Source organism: Anarrhichthys ocellatus, unplaced genomic scaffold, assembly GCF_004355925.1.
Source record: "Anarrhichthys ocellatus isolate YVR2014 unplaced genomic scaffold, GSC_Weel_1.0 scaffold115, whole genome shotgun sequence".
NCBI lineage: Eukaryota > Metazoa > Chordata > Actinopteri > Perciformes > Anarhichadidae > Anarrhichthys > Anarrhichthys ocellatus.
Genome location: NW_022280145.1, coordinates 421,221 through 437,938, shown reverse-complemented (window position 1 = coordinate 437,938; position 16,718 = coordinate 421,221). Strand labels below are relative to the sequence as shown.

The 16,718-nt window shown below is 40.7% G+C and overlaps 1 protein-coding gene across 2 annotated transcripts; it reads right to left on the bottom strand.

Moving 5' to 3' along the window:
• Positions 1–5,692: 5,692 nt before the first annotated feature.
• aoc1 (amine oxidase copper containing 1) lies at positions 5,693–15,865 on the bottom strand. Of its 2 annotated transcripts, none has more exons than XM_031876753.1 (5): positions 15,778–15,865; positions 9,222–10,760; positions 8,069–8,357; positions 7,299–7,428; positions 5,693–6,718 (listed from the first exon to the last, which is right to left on the bottom strand). In XM_031876753.1, the coding sequence occupies exons 2-5, from the start codon at positions 10,756–10,758 to the stop codon at positions 6,449–6,451; spliced, it is 2,226 nt and encodes a 741-aa protein (XP_031732613.1). In that variant the 5' UTR covers positions 10,759–10,760; positions 15,778–15,865; the 3' UTR covers positions 5,693–6,448. The 2 variants fall into 2 exon arrangements, with proteins under 2 accessions (XP_031732613.1, XP_031732614.1); XM_031876754.1 differs by having other exon boundaries at positions 9,222–10,717; positions 15,778–15,848.
• Positions 15,866–16,718: the final 853 nt, after the last annotated feature.

The window sequence follows — 16,718 nt, the reverse complement described above, 5'->3', positions numbered from 1 at the left end:
TCTGCATCTAATGCTGACTTACGGAAAGGGTTCATAAAGGGCTCAAAATGTCTGCGAGAGACTCAAACACTGGATGATTTGACAGTGGGAGCGCGCCTCAGAGTCCGTGAGGGTGGAGATGGGATCGGGCCATGACCTTCAGTCTCCTCCATAACTCTCATGGCAACTTCCATTGCGGACGCTGATGTTTCCTATCGCGAAGGACCGTACAATGACTACAACCGAAGAATGGTCACGTGATAGACGGAAATAGCCGACGCCTTTTTTTTTTCTTGATCACAAATCTATATACAGTCTTTTTTGTGAAGCAGTATTACATTGACGAGGAACACTTGATAACGTGTTTGAAAAATAACATGTCCTCACCACAGTTTTCTTTCACTTTATGACACAAATATTAATACAGTAGATATCATATTGCCCCACATCAGCTCTTATGAGGTTATGCAAGTAAACCATTCATATTGGCCTTAACCTGCTGGATGGCAGGGAGGGGTGTGTGTCTTCTCACAAAGGCCTTGTGGCCCCCCTACCCTTCCCCTCTACGCCAGCCACCAGCCTGGATTGACTGGACACGTGTTACGACTGCTGTGCGGAATGATAGATGGTGACTCACCAGCACATTCACTTCACACTCAGCGTACATATTTCAGTTACACCACCACAATCTGACTAAACTGAAATGATTTTATAATTTGCATGCCCTCCTGAGAAATGTGCTGTGTTCTTTTTGATATGAGACCATGCCAACATCCTCTCCATGGGGACGTGTTAGGTGATTCAGATTTCTCTCTCATCTCCTTGCCCTGTACTCCCGTCTCCTTCTGTTTTATGGAGTCCGTCCGTCCGTCTGAGGTTTTGTCTCAGCTGCTGCCGGGGATGGTGGGGGGTTATTTTGAGAGGTGGACAAAGAGGAATGGGATGGTTGGCATACCAACGGGGACACACACTGCCGTGCGCCCCCTCTACAGATGCATGCACACGCACACACATGCACACACATGCACACACACACAGGAACATGCACTTGCACACATACTTGCTGGATGAGGGTGTTATTATTATTATTATGTCATGTTTCTGTTTGTCCCGCTCACTGCTTGATAAATGGACACAGTTAAAGGACAGAGGACAGTGCTTCCTGTATAAAACCTGTCAATTTATATGTCATGCAAGAAAATGTATTCCCAAATACAATATTTACAATACTTTTTAGATGATTTGAAATTTCTTTGAACAAAAACAATCCTTTCACAGCGATCCCTGCGAAGACACACGTTTAATGTCTCAGTTATAAACAACCTCGACTACTATCAGCTCATAGACGTGATCAAATGTGCTAGCAATCGGTTGCGTATGTATATATATTATATATATATATATATATTATAAGCGATCCCTTTCACATCTTCCCCATTGTTAATTTAAACATTTTGATTGCGGCTTTAAAGTTTTAAGTAAATGTGAACTTGACGCATAGCTATTTATATACAACACTTGGTGTGTGTGATCGTTCCTCACTATGAAGCTAACTAACCAAGTCATTGCCACACACTGGAATATGTTTTACTCATAACACAGTTTTAGAAAGGGGAAGAACTGAAGGCCAATGGAAACTTGAAAAATCCCATTTTTTATCCGCACACATCCCTGTTTTCAAATTCATCTGATTTTGATTTTTGGAAGATAATTAAAGTACCAACCTCAGAGATCTCCGCTTTGTTCTTTTTGGCAGCACCAGTGTTGATAAGCGGCAACTGGAGGAGTTACTTGTTCTTGATCTCACTTCCCAGAGATCCAAACTGCGTGTGCTGCTTGTGATTTCGCCTCAGACTCCCAGCTCATAACTCTGCAAATGCAGGAACTCTCATCAGTGGGCCTGGACTCAATCACCGCTGTGCTTCTTCATTGGACGATAGATAGTGACTTCACCGGACATTTATTCAAATTAAAGATTATTACTAGTGCTGGGCAAGTTAACGTGTTATTATCGCGTTAACACATTAATTAATTAACGTCGACAATTATTTTATCGCGCGTTAACGCAGTTCTTTTTTAAAATTTTTAAGCGGACATTTTTAACACAAGAACCGGCCGGCCGACCGGCCAGCAGCAAGCAGTGAACAGCTGTGTTTGTGTGGCGTCACTTCCTGCTGCTGCCTCCTGTCCCTCCTGTCTCTCACACACACACACACACACACACGCAAACACTCACACACACACACACACACACACGTGCGCGCGATCGGCTCGTTACAGGATCGTGACAATATCAAAATACATATTGTGGTGTTTTTAAATAAACATATAAGGACGCGAGAACAAACTGCTCTCAACTGCAACTCTTTATTAGCATAACGTTCTACTGCCACGGTACAGACTACAGGTTCCATGCTTCACCTACACTCCCCTGGGTCCTAAGCCCCTCCATGTACAGCTTCTTATCACCACATCAGCATCATGGTCGCCCACAAAGGGCCGGTTGTAAATGTAACTTCTCCTAACATATAGGTAAATAACTGTCTCTGCATTTGATTATTGTTTATTCAAGTGTAAAAATATTGTACATGCAGTTATATAAATGTAAAATATATTGAAGCACATTTCTGTTATTATAACTTAAATCCTTTTAATTTAGGGTTAATAAACCCACATTACTCTATCACAGATCAAACTATTAAAGAAAATATCAAACACAAGTTATTACAATAACTTGTTCAAAGCTTAAAATCCTTTCATGGGTGCGTTTGCACAATCCCACGTGAAGCATTTCATGTGTTGTAAAGACACGTTTAAAGTAGTCTTCAATGTACTCACAATACATTTCCATGTCAAATGTACATTAACCAGCCAAAGAGCTGCTTCTATGACTGTGTGTTTAAGTATTTCATCATTATGACTTTCTATCTCATAATTTCGACTTTCTATCTCATAATTTCGACTTTCTATCTTATAATTTCGACTATGGGGATATTTTTATTATCAAGTCTAACTTTTAAAAAAAAAATTTAATTCTTTTTTTTTTTTACTTTTTTTTTTTTTTTTGCTGGCGGATTCGTGGGCCACATAAAATGACGTGGCGTTTGAGACCCCTGCTCTATACCAACGTACATTTATAACAAATACCACACATATTACGGTAATCAGCGTTGCATATGTGTCTGACCACAATACCAACAAAAGCAAAAAATAAATGATTCATTTAAATTAGTTTTTAGAGTTTTTAAAGTGTTTTGTTTGCAATATGTATAATAAGCATCATTTAGGTATCGCTACTGAGAATTTAACAAACATAAAAACATGAAGTAGATATGTTTGCAGTTTTCAAGGTGTATATTTAAATTGCATCTCTTACACACATGAAGATAAAGTTATGAACACCGGCTGAATATCTATTATCAGAATCACTATAACTGTGTTATAACTGCTGCTGTGTAAAGGGAATACTGCTGCTAACAAGAACCTGATGTGTTTAAAGTGTTTAAACCAAATGTTATTAAGTGCGCAATACACTACTTTTGAATTCATTATTGAATTTTGCACATAACAATGCGATTAATTGTGATAAAAAATTGTAATCGTTGCCCGGCACTAATTATTACTTAACGGAATATGTCATTTGAAATTGAATGTAATATTTATCGCCTGGAACGATGGATTGATTGTGTTTTTCTTAGCTTAGAATGAGAAGTTTAGATGGACAAAGAGAGTCCTGGTAAGGGGACGCGTGACCTGGAGAGTTGTTCAGTTGGATGCAACCTGCAACCTCACCACTAGATTTTTTTCCCAGCGCTTTGACAAGCCGAGTGCCATCTAGTCCCATTTTATCTGAGAGAAGGCAGCCGATGTCTCCAAAACTAGGCAACTCACACCAAAACAATCTGGATTGATAAATAGCACTACGGGTAAGAGGAAAATATGCAATTCTGTATTTTGGGGTGAACTGTCCCTTTAATGTCCCTTACAGTTTGCTTCAGACATGACATACACATAGTTTACCTCCTTTTAACCTTATTCAGACATGAGACCAGCATGTCCACTTGCACCTTAACGTGATGTCTGATAAGGGCTTTTATACATTCAGTCTCCTTCTAACTCTGCTCTGGTCAAAGTAAAATATCGGCCTAAATGATATATCATCAGGAACTATGCCAGAATGAAAAGCGCTGGATTTAGAGTCAGAATGATGCCCAAAGTCAACTCTATCTCTCTTTGAACATTTTCGTAGTTTTGTAATAGGAGACGTTTATTTAATAAGCAGTATATTATAATGAAGGTGGTGTGATTTGGAAGGCACAAAATAAAGGCCAGAGCTTGCCTCATCTGCTGGACATCTGGTCCAATAATAGCCTACCTAAGTACTAATGTGTTTACCGTCACATCTTTCTATCACACACTGGAGATATTCCGCTGTTTTGCTGAGTCATTGTCACATGATATTCATAGATGAGGATCTCAAACAGGATGTAGTAATATCAGCTCATTCAGACACATGTGACATTTCCATATAGCCGCACTGTGGGATTCACACACAGGCTTTAATGAATGGGGGTGCTCACAGGTGATGATCTTCACAGGTTGTGACGTGTTGACAGATAGTGTGACTTTATGCAACTTGATGGTGTTTTTTTGTATTTGTGTTTCTGCTATTTAAACCAAATTTCCGAATGAATGGAGACTTGACATTGGTCAACATCAGTGTACATATTACCCAGCAATCATCGTTGTATATCTGTACACGACAAAAGAAAATAAGAAATGATTTATTTATAGTTTTTTGTAGACTGCTCTCTCTCTGTGGGCCCCCACAGGCGATGACGATGGACTGTAACTGGATGTCACTGTTAGCGTCTGAACAGACCAAACACTTTTGAAGAAACCACTAGGTGGCAGCAAAGCACCATCTCCTTTCCTAGACTTTTTTATTCAGGCCCACTAACAGGTTTTCATCCTCTATCTACTGCACTAGAAGTATTTGTTCTGAAGAAATGTGAAAATATTGTTTGTCACAATGTTTGTCTTTGAGTCTGGAACCCACATTTGTTATCATAACCTGAGTAAGACATGATGCATGTTGTGCCGTCTTGTGACAGTATTTATTTTTACATTGTTGGCTGCTTACAACATTCTGTTTTCAGCACTTTCGGACAGTTCAAAAAAGCCACAGAAAGATTACAGGGAACCAAGGGAATGGTTTCAGGGCCCTGCAGCGTGAGTGCAACACACTCTCACACGGTTATTTGGATGTTTTTGTACACGTAAGACGTTGAGAATGAATGAACTGGGTTTTCACTGCTTTTCTATAGTTTGTCTGTTGTGACGTCAAGCCCATCATTGCCATGGGGTAGCTATAGGAATGCTTGTTACCCAACTCACATTGGGTTTTTTTGTCCTCTTAACCAATGCTGTCCATTCACTCATGAGTGCACAGCTCTCATGCTATCCCTCTTTTACCATGCGCTCTGTAAATCATGGGCACACATTTATAAAAAGCTTTGTTTTAGATTGTGAACATCCTGACGACAGTGGTTGGACTGGCTGGATTCCTTTTCCCCGACAAAACAACGCTCATTATTTACCCTTCAAACAAAACCTCCTTTTTCTGACAGTTATGTTCAGTTTGGGGTCTAACATAGACCTGTGTTTATTAATCATTGCTTATTATAGAAAAGTTTCAATCAAAAAGACACAATATGATGAAAACAGGTTTATTCGTCTTATTAAATCTTTGGGTTGCGAAGTGTAAAGTGGCATTGCTATGTGAGGAATGCGTACATAAGGGACAAAGCGTACCATGTGCTGATTTTTCTGGACATTGTGTCACATTGCATGTTGTTAAAGTGAGGTTTCCAGGGGCGACGGGGCAGCCAGGTGGTATCCTGGACTGTTTGCGGGGAAGGATCCGGAACCAGGCTGTTTGCTCTGCAAGGCCTGTTGTCTTTCCATGGAAAACATTCCCACCGTGGGGGCAAGAGGAGCATGCTGAGGGAGCTGCAGTTTACCACAGGGCGGATACAGAGCATCCTGCATCCTGGATGCTCGCTGCTGCTAAACCTCAGCCATGGAGACCCAACATGGGATTAGAGCAGCCCTCGAGGCCCCCCGTGACCCACACCGCCTCCACTTCCCCCCTGTGTGTGTTTGGTACATTAACATTGAGATTAACTTGAAATGTGTATGATGTACAACGCATTACGCAAATTAGAACGTCAGCAGCTATAATTTAACATTAACAAAAAGATTTTTAGTTATGACTATGACAGACTTATTTATGAGTTTTACCTTTTATAAAATGTTCTTGTTGATTTGAATGTTTTTCTATTTCATGGATTTTCTTTCTTTAAAAATAAAACGTTTGTCACATTGAGTAAATCTGACCGAATATACTTCAAGTGATTGTTATTAATCTGAGATGATGATATTTCACCCCCCCCCAAACTAAACTTCTTTAGACTCCTGCATATGTGCCATTGTAAAAGAATGGCTTGTCTGTTACACAGTGACCTATGACCTCAGGTGTCCATCTCTGGACTTTGGGTTTGCCGTCCCGTCCCGGCCGGACAATGACGGTGCTTCTGGATGCCACCGAAGGGTCTTCGTCGAAGAAGTTGAATGGCCGGAGGAAGAAGCCCACCGCGTTGCCGGGCGTTGCCGTGTTGGGGATATCTTCTGAGTGAGGCACATGCAGGAAGCCCACCGTCACCCAGGCTACCAGATCCTGCACACAGCAGAGCAAACATTACATTAGATCTTTTATTTTTAGAATAGGACACAAAATGTCAGCAATGGTGAGTCACCATGATGGTGAGTGACCGGAACTGATGAACGGATTATTTTAGGACGAGTAAACTTAAACCAATGACGTAACTTCTCAGAAAAACACCCCCACCCGTTTGAAACATCATAAAGGACGCTGTCCATTAGCGAATTGTGACTTCTTGTAGCAGTAAGAAAGAGACTGTTCAATCGTTACTAACCCCCCGATCTCAAAGAACAGCTACCGTTACCGTAGTTGCTGATCATACTCAGCTTTCCTCACAGATTTCCAAGTTATCGATACTTGTTAACAGTGTTCATTGTGTTTGGAAAACATTGTAGATTTCTATGATGTTATTAAAACAATTTGAAATGGAGTGTTGGATTTCTCAGTGGAACACCGTTCATGTTAAAGGTACAGTTCAATATTTTTGAGAAAAAAAAACGTTTTCTTCTCTTTTTTTGTGAGAACAAAAATATTGATTTTAATCTAATCCAAAAAGTCCTGAATTTCATGTGCATTGTGGTCTCCACTTCTGTACCTGGTTGACTATGTCTTCCTTGTTGATGTAGTCCTCAAAAGACACGACTGGTTCCCAGGGGTCATTCTGGGTGAAGATGCTGCTGCTGGTGGCTTCACTGTCTTTATGACGAGTCACAGCCAGAGGATACCTGCAGAGGGACAGATCCCCAGTCAATCAGTCAGTTTTATATAATAATGCTGACAGCTGACAGACAAAGCATTCATACAGAGTAACAACACCTGAGCCAGTCTGTCAATTATTTTCAGTTTCCAGCTTATTCTACCGTTTGACACAGTGACCTCACACCTCAGGATCATCAGATCATCGACAGAACGTTCTTTTTGTACATTTCAAAGAAACATAGTTTTGCTTTATAAAGTGTGAACACTTTGCTTGGATACTCCAACAGTGACAAAACATTATTAGGTGACAAAAGTTCAACGAATATATTAAATAAAGCCTTAAACAAACTGTTTTCTCAACCTGTGTTGACTCCCAAACCATAAATCTACGTTGACCTGATTTCTAACCAGACTCCCAATTCAGAGATTGACCTTTTCATCCGCACTCCCCCTCCATTGGGTCCATCATTACAAATAGATCTAGGTGTGCTAACCATCCTCGAATGCACAGAACCTAAATTCGACTGTTGATTTCAATGTGGTCAAACACACCGAATATGACTGAACTTGAGGGAAATAGGTTTAAGATGATGGACATTAAATATAATATTGTACCCTACATCATGTATGTTTTTTCGAGCAACATAAGGTTAAATACTTGATTACCTTGACCAACTGATGCCTTTTTCCTCTCTCCAGCCTCTTGGAAGGACACTGTGGGCATGTGAGTTGAACTGAATGCGGTATCCCCTCTGGTCTCCCCATTTGTTTTTCTCATTGGGGTTGTAAAAGTGCACATAGCGGGGGAACATTTTGCCAAAAGAGAAAGTGGCAGATCGCTCTGTCTTGTGCTCTGTCCGCTGGAGTTTGGACTGGACGACGAAATTCTTCGGGCTCCAGGGATTTGTGAAGTTGACATACTTCAGATCCAACGACTCAAAGCTGTTCTTTCGACCTGAGTCACAGTGAAGGCAAAGATTTATCAGGAGAAGTTAGATGTCATGGTACAAGCAGCTTGTTGAGAGACTATACAGCACATTTGCTTTGCATCAGAGGTCTTCCTTCATAAATGAAGTGATTGACTTATGTATGGCATACAGCCCTGATCACAGATAGCACAATCACTGAAAAGCCACACAGGCTTGATAGGCTAGGCCATGACTGTCTCATTTATCACAGGGTAAAGTCCAGAAAACTATTTTATCTGGACTGGCACCAATAAAAGTTTCTTTCACCTCATTTCACAGCCTTCAGGGTTTATGTATGTATTGGTGTAAAGGCAGTAAAGACCACAGTGGGAGGTAAACTTAGTTGTAACCCGTTCATCCATTTACAGAGTTTGTGTGATGGGTTTTCCCAATCCCGTCGCCAAACAATAACGTCAATATTAGCAGATTCTACAAAACGGCGGATTACGTTTCAAAAAAATGACGAATGATTCGTGGCAACATTTACAAAGTTCTTACTTTCCACAATATCTGCGCATGGCAACTACAATATGGAAAAGGATTGTAGTTATAGCACATAAATCATGGTTACGGTATGTTAGGGTTGGGTAACTAAAACAATTGGATAGAGAATGTGGTTAAGGTTAATATTAAAAGTAAATGTTAATTGTGGGGTATGGCAGGGTGTGAACTCCGGTCTATGTAAGTCTGACACATTATATACATAGAAGGCATGCTTGACATAAATTGATCAGAATCATTCAATATGGCCGCAATTCATAGGATACTGGGCTGGGATTTCCACTGATCAATAAAGAATTACTGCTTTAAAACAGATGTTGAAAACTAGGTAATTGTACCATAATACTCACCAGCAATATCCAGGTCCACTTTATAATGGATGAGGTGTGTGTGCAGGTTTCCCAGCACATAGTTGTACACCTTGGTACCATAGTGAAGTCCGTTAGGTGTAAAGAAAGTGGCATGGATGTATCCGGTAGCGCTGACCTTCACCTCCACCACCCCATTCTGGTAGAAGACAAAGTCCCAGATGTAATCATAGTTGTAAACCGTCGAGGTTGTCCGCAGCACCAGCACAGTGTTTTCCAGCCCCCCGTAGAAGTTGTATCCTCCTTTAAAGTTGGAGTTGAAATGCCTTCTCAAAGGCATAGCAGTGGTCATCTCAAAAATGCAGAGCGCATTTTTGTAGTGCACAGGTTTGTCCGTGTCAAAGTAGTGGTAAAGGTCAACAAAGGTGGCAATTTCTGGACAGTCGATTCCAGGCGCCAGCTCAAAGGATGAGCTTCCCATTGCCCAGCCAGCGTCGATGTACTTTGTTTGCATGGCGGCAGGAGTATCACCAGAATAGAAGGCAATAGCTTCTTGGATACTGATCTCATAGGCAATCCTCTCTCCATTAAAACGGAGGTCAAAGACTTGAAGCCCAGCTGATGAGCGGACTCGGTAGGCAAAAGACCATCCAGCATATTCAACAAAGTTACCGTCAACGTGATAGCGATGCCCCTGAGGCTCAACGAGCTTCGGCCCATGGATATTAGTGGGTGTACTGCTTTGACCCCGTGGGATGTAAGTGGAGTAGAGGTCACTATCGTCATGATCGGGCAGTTTGACCTTCTCCACACCTCCTGATTCATACTTTTCTACCAGATCCTCAACACTGTCAAAGTACATGCTGTTGTACCAGACTTTCTCAACAGTCCACTTTTCTGGATCCAGGTCCCAGTGGTTGACCAGTACCTCAAATCCAACTGGGTGGATGAAAAAACCCTCCACAAACTTCTGCAACATGATCCAGGTTCTTCTCTCACCTGGACCCAGTCCACGGGGGGCTATGTCTGAGAATATCAGGCAGCGGTCAGAGCAGTTAGTGAAAGAAAACCCTCCCGTGGTCTCAAATAGAAGCTTGTGAGCTTTGTTTGTGATCTTCTCGAGGATGTTATTTAAATGGCCATACTCTGCAATGGTAATAGGCCTTGACTCAAAGCGGATCGGCCTACCCCCCTTGAACGTCTTGACTTCATGGGAGTTTGGGGATGGCAGAGGACTGACAATGTACTCAGTGATGTTAGGATTGGTCTGGTTCCCCAGCTGGATGATCACACGGGCTTGACGTGGGGGTTTGGAATGTCCCCGGTCCAGAACTCTCAGGGCTTCATGCTTCCTTGGCAGATGGAGTTCCATCAGGAGGATGCTGTTCTTCATCAGGGTCTTGCTGCGAGCATCAGTGAGCTCCAGCTCCGGGATACCATGCAGGTAAGCCCGGACAGCTTTCATCTCGCGTACTGTGAGGTCGGCAAACATGGGGGCACCATGATGAGCCCAGTCTCTCGATCTGGAATCACTACAACTAGCCAAGCAGACCAGCAGCAGTAGACAGAGAAGTCTCATGGCTGTAATATAATAAGAAAATATTGTCCAGCACTAATTAAATGGATATTTTGAATGAAGACATGCATCATTTTTCATCCTTGAAAAGGCACATTTTGTAATCAATCTTTTAGAATTAGGTAGTTTCAGAAAGAAGAATTCTGTTTCTAATTAGTCAAATTTCATTCTGGCTCTTTTCTACCCAAACTATTTTACAGCCTAAATAATTGAAAGCTAGCTAGAGTCATCTCTCTCCTGCAGAATTCCAAGGAAACACTTGGCCCATCTTTCTTCTCTTCCCAGCTGGATAAACAATTCTTGCTCTATTTGCTATTATTATATCAGTCTTTCCTCTACTTCTCCATAGGAACACAAACAGTATGTATTGTTGTGGCAAAATGACGAGAAGAGACGGCGAATTGAAGTTGCAACCCAGCGGGAAGTGTTTTAATAAGCACACGCCAAGATAACCTTTTCGCAGAACGCACGATTTGTGTACGGGAAATGTTTGGTCACACATTGGAGTGATAGATTACAACTTGTCTGGCGTGCCTTAATCTCTTCCTAAGAATGTTTTTATGAACCAAATGTGTTCAGTTCAATCCTAAGTTACTGTATATGATGATTTTCTTCAACAAAGACTTGACCCCCACCATAACTTCATAGAACTTTTGTTAAATAGGTGGAACTGTAACCTCAAGTTTTGATCCCTCACAGCATTGCAACAACGCAAGTGATTAAATGGATTATACAGAATCAGGGAATGATCCTGCCAAGTGATTATGTCAATTATATGTGCTTGATTATATATCAATACAGAACATTTGAGTGAGTAAGATAATACATATAACATCACTCAATACTAAATAGTCAGAATCTAAAGTTAACTCACCCTCTGTGTGTTAATGTGTGTCCCTCTCTGGGGTCCACTTGACCATGTCCCTTGGACAAAAACAAACCAAAACAAAGTTCGGCAGTATATTTTCCTTTTTTATCAGTTTTACCTGTCTTATTGTTCCCTGTTTTCTTATTTGTGTCTTTCTGACCTTTATTGCTTAATCTCTTTCTTTCTCCCTGAGACATTATTCCATATATTTCTGCTTCCTCTTTCTCCTTTTGCTTTAAACAGGTTTTGAGTTCATAACATTTGTAGGCTGAAACTGCCTTTTTCAGGGAACCCATTTGATCCATTCTTTCAATTGTTTGGCAGTCTGATTATCTTTGCTCCGCATACATTTTATTATTGGAGGTAAGACCTTGGCATCAAGCTGCTCAGGCTCAGACTCACTTTGACTTTTACTCATTTTCTCTAGTTTGTCATTTACAGTATCTTCAAAACACTCGTGTCAAGACTTAGTTCAATTTGAATGGATATACCAAATCGTCGATAAATAATACATGTTAACCAGGACACATCTGTCCAGCTATTGTGCTGTTAATTCTGATAAATAAATGGATAGCTTTTATTATGTTATATTGTCTTTTTAACCTTTTCAGTACTTCCCCCCTCGCACAGTGATCTTCACTGTGCGATTCTGAGATGGTCAGCAATGCACCAAGTGCAACCAACAATCCTTCCTGTGACCTCCACAACCCCTTTCCATCAACACTCTTCCTCTGATTATTTAGGAGCTATGTATGATCAATGTCTGTATGTATGACAATTCTACTCCTCTCTGTACAGAGAGAGCGAGCCTGTAAGGCCCCAACATCTGGGCGTACAGCCAATATACACCAGAAAGGTAGCGCAAGAGTTCATACTGGCTACTGAATTGAGTTTACGCACACACATCTGGATGACCTGCCACCACCAAGTACACGGAGCTTGAACTTTTTAATTTTTTTCTCCTGCAGACAGAATAGGATCTGGACACAACATAGCTCAGGATATATGCAGATGGGTTGAAACAAACTCTCTATATATATTTATATATATATTTTTGTCTCTTTGAACACATTAATCAAGCCAACCAAAATACATTTACTACATTGTTGGCTCCCTGTGATACATAAGAAAAGTTAATGAACGAAAAACGGTAGTTCACCTCAACCATCAATTACAATTTTTTAACAAAGAGGGAAAAATAAAAACTACTTTAAGTTTTACAATTATACAACCACTGCGACACTAGTGTCACTAACTTTATACACTCTAATTGACAAGTTGAACTATAAGGTTTGGAAGCTTTGAGCTTGTGTACTGCTGTAGAGTCTCCTTGTAACCAGAGCAACTCTAAAAAATCACGATGAAACTTCTACCTTCACAACTTATTAGCGGCTTGGTTAAACTGTTGCAAAAGCGTTATCACTGGGTAAACAACCAAAAACATGCCAATAGGTCATACTCATGCAAAGCCACCCGGGTGTATGGGTCATCAATAGTCAGCGGTCTCAGTCTGTCAGTCAGTTTTTGTTCAGGTCTTTGTTTTTTATCTTCTTTTTCTAATGTCAGACTTTGACTGTGTAAGCTTTATTTTTAATTGCTTGTACTCTTTTGTTAAAGAGAGATTCTTATTTTTGGGCTGCTTGTTACAGTTACAAATGTCCTCTTTATTTCACACGACCACTTTCCCACCAGAGGCTCATCAATCTTTACTCAGCGTTTTTTATAAGGAGTTTTGTCTCTTCCCTTTGTCACATAAGGATCTCTCCTTTATAGTATAACTTTATCAGTAATGTCAGTAGGTTACAGTCGTGTGCACACTTTCAACCTGTATTCAGTCATTCTATTGTCTATTAGTTAGGTATTACTTTTCCTGCTCATTAGATTTCTGCACAAAACTTCTGAGTCTCTAGTCAGCGTAGCTTCCTGCCTAAGACAGAAACAGATTCCCTATATTCTAGTTATTCATATGTAAATCTAAGCCAGTCCTTTTGTACTTCTCTCGAGCTCAGAGAAGGCCTCCTGAGAGGGTTTTTTTAGGACCTACGTATCACACTCCCAATGGAGTTCTTTAACCTTTTTTGCAGAAATAGCTTTATCATCAGCGCACAACAGTCTCTTGAGCTTGAGAGATTCACGGAGCGCTCCGAGTTTTCGCTTACGGCCACATCCAGGCGTCCGGCAAACACAGTGCCGCACACGCCTCTTCTACAGAGAGCTCTCTTTTTACAGCTGGAGATCAAATTGAATCATTTCAACATTTCCACTTTATCCGCTAACACCAATCTGCGTCTCTCCTCCTCCGCCAAAGAGCGTGGATTCAGTCGAGGGGACCCCAGACACTCCACCTTATCGCACAAGCGAGAACCACGCTATACAGAAATAAATCTATGGTGAGATATGAACATCTCCTACCTGATACGTGACCTCTAGCGTGATTGTCGGTTGGCTGAAGAAGTGGAAGATGCCTCGGCCTCGACTCGAATCCACGTTGGGCGCCAATTATGTTAATTAAGAGAAGGCGAATTGAAGTTGCAACCCAGCGGGAAGTGTTTTAATAAGTACACGCCAACATACAACGAGTTCAGCAAATCCAAACAAATCCGATGTATTACTTTTCACAGATTACTTCTATAGTCAAACTTCATCCCTTTTAGTCAGTTTCCACCAATCAAACCAGTGGGTTGAACCACAAACAGAGCACCCTGGTCTCTTCACTATGTCATGCTCTCATGACTTTCTTTGGGTCTTTTGGCAGAACACAACCTTTTGGCAGAACAACACCATTCGTGTATGGGAAATGTTTGGACACAAATAGGAGTGATAGATTACAATTTGTCTGGCGCCTTAATCTCTTCCTAAGAATGTTTTTATGAACCAAATGTGTTCAGTTCAATCCTAAGTTACATGATGATTTTCTTCAACAGTATCAGCCTCTGCTGTAAGACACTCAGAGCAGAGAGGACAATGTTGACCATTGCCCTTCTCTCCGCTCTCTGTTTATCTTCCTGCTGTTACAGTTTGTGCTGCACAATTACGAGATAAACTGCATTCAGTTCAGAAATTCCAATCAAGTTCGAAACGCAATTTGTCACATTCTGCAGAACTGATTTGATTTGATAACATGCAAACAAAAACATGCCCTTTGAAAACATGCATGGACATGAACGGGCCGAATGCTTGGCCTGTGGTTTTGCTGCAAACAACTTCACTCATAACACTCATAACTCTTGGGTCCTCATCAATACACCTGCCATGACATAATCGAGTCACAAACCAAAGTCACGGCCCCTCAAAGTCAGAAACAACAGTAAAATAGACTCCGGTTAAGGAAAGAACCCCAGGGGCAACCTGGGCCTAACTGAAAGGGCCCCAAACAGCTATAGATGTATAATCATGTTTAGATATGAACAAATATTTTACATATGTTTATGTTACTATTCTAACTTATTCTACCCTGAAATAACTTACAAAAGGCCCCCAGAGCACATTTAAAATATGCAACTGAACTGCATACTAGTAACTAGTATACAGTACTAGGAGGAGGAGGAAAACATTGACTGTGTCTACATGCACACTAATATTCCACTATTATTTTGAATATGACAATATTCCAAATTTGATATGGCTCATGTAAACATCATATTCCGTTGGATATTCTGAATAAGACCTTATTCTGAATGGATGTAACGGAATATTTATTGCATATAAACGTAGTCAGTACTACGTTTACCTGAAATATTATTGCATCACATTAAAATTGAAAGCTCCACCGTAACCAGATTTAAGTATATTTAAGTACATTGTGCTGATGGCACCTCTCCTTCACTTTGGTAAACATTTGAATGCAGAAGTTTTACTGCACGGTATTAATAGTTTTAATGCATTCAATAATAACTGTAACTTATAACCATATTGTATGATTACACTGGGTCTCCAACTAATAAATAATCTACTGTCATTTAACACATCCCTCCTAGAAAAGCTCACAAGTTATTTTTTGCAAGTCCAAGTAGTCTTCGAAGGGTAAGATTCCCTGCTTTATATTTAGATGTGTGATACATGATGTACTAACTTTAGATCGTCCCATGCCTCCCTGAGGAACACTTGCACTTCTAAATCAGGACAAAAAGAAAAAGACCACCAAGGTACTGTACCTGTATTTGTCCGCCTGCTTCAAGCAACTTGTAAAACAAGGTCGATCAGTCCAGTAAGCCTGCTTCAACAATCAAAGACAGCTTCCTTATGGAAACAGGAGTCAATGGACTGCGGCTTATATTTAACCACCTGCTTTGCAGTGACGGAAGCTGATTGGTCAACAGTGGATTGTAAACATGATGAAATAACAGGAACATAAGGCCAGCCAGGGTTATTTGTACAGCACCTTTTAACAGTGAGGCAAAAGTGCTTTACACAAGACATAAAAGCCATGAAGAAAAGTAACACAAGGTGATAAAGAAAAGACGTATAAGTATGCTTTTAAGAAAGCAATATAAAACAGAAGATAACATTAAATGGAAATAGAGTAAGACTTCCCCTGTAATGCTTCCCCTTAAAAGCTCACACTCAAAAAGCCCCGTGCTTGCACTTTGATTTCTCAAACTGAATTTACTGAAATGCTGATGTTAGCATTAGCACAAAGCACCACTGTGCCTCTTTCAAAGCTGGAGACTCTAAAACTGTTCATTGTCGTCTGAATGTATGATTGATAGTAACTTGCTCCTCTAATCTGCCTCTCTTTCTCCATCCACACTCCTCTGTGCTGCCAGATGGGAAATGTTAAATTATCATACCAAAGGCTCAAAATGATTGCATTTCATAACTATTAGAACCAAAGGGCGTAAATGTGTGATTTGACAAAATGTGTATATAAATTACCTTTGGACACGCCTCCAAATCTATACCCACAGCTAACGTAGCTATGATGTGTTGGTATGTGTCCACGAGTTCATCAGTCTGCCAGTTTGTGTAATAGCCTACTATGACTAGAAGAAATGTTGGTTGAAAACTAAAGGTGACCGTGTTTTTGCCATTAGGACCCCTCGGCTTTGGAACGACCTGCCTGAGGAGACGAGGCTTGCAGAATCAGTAATTTTAT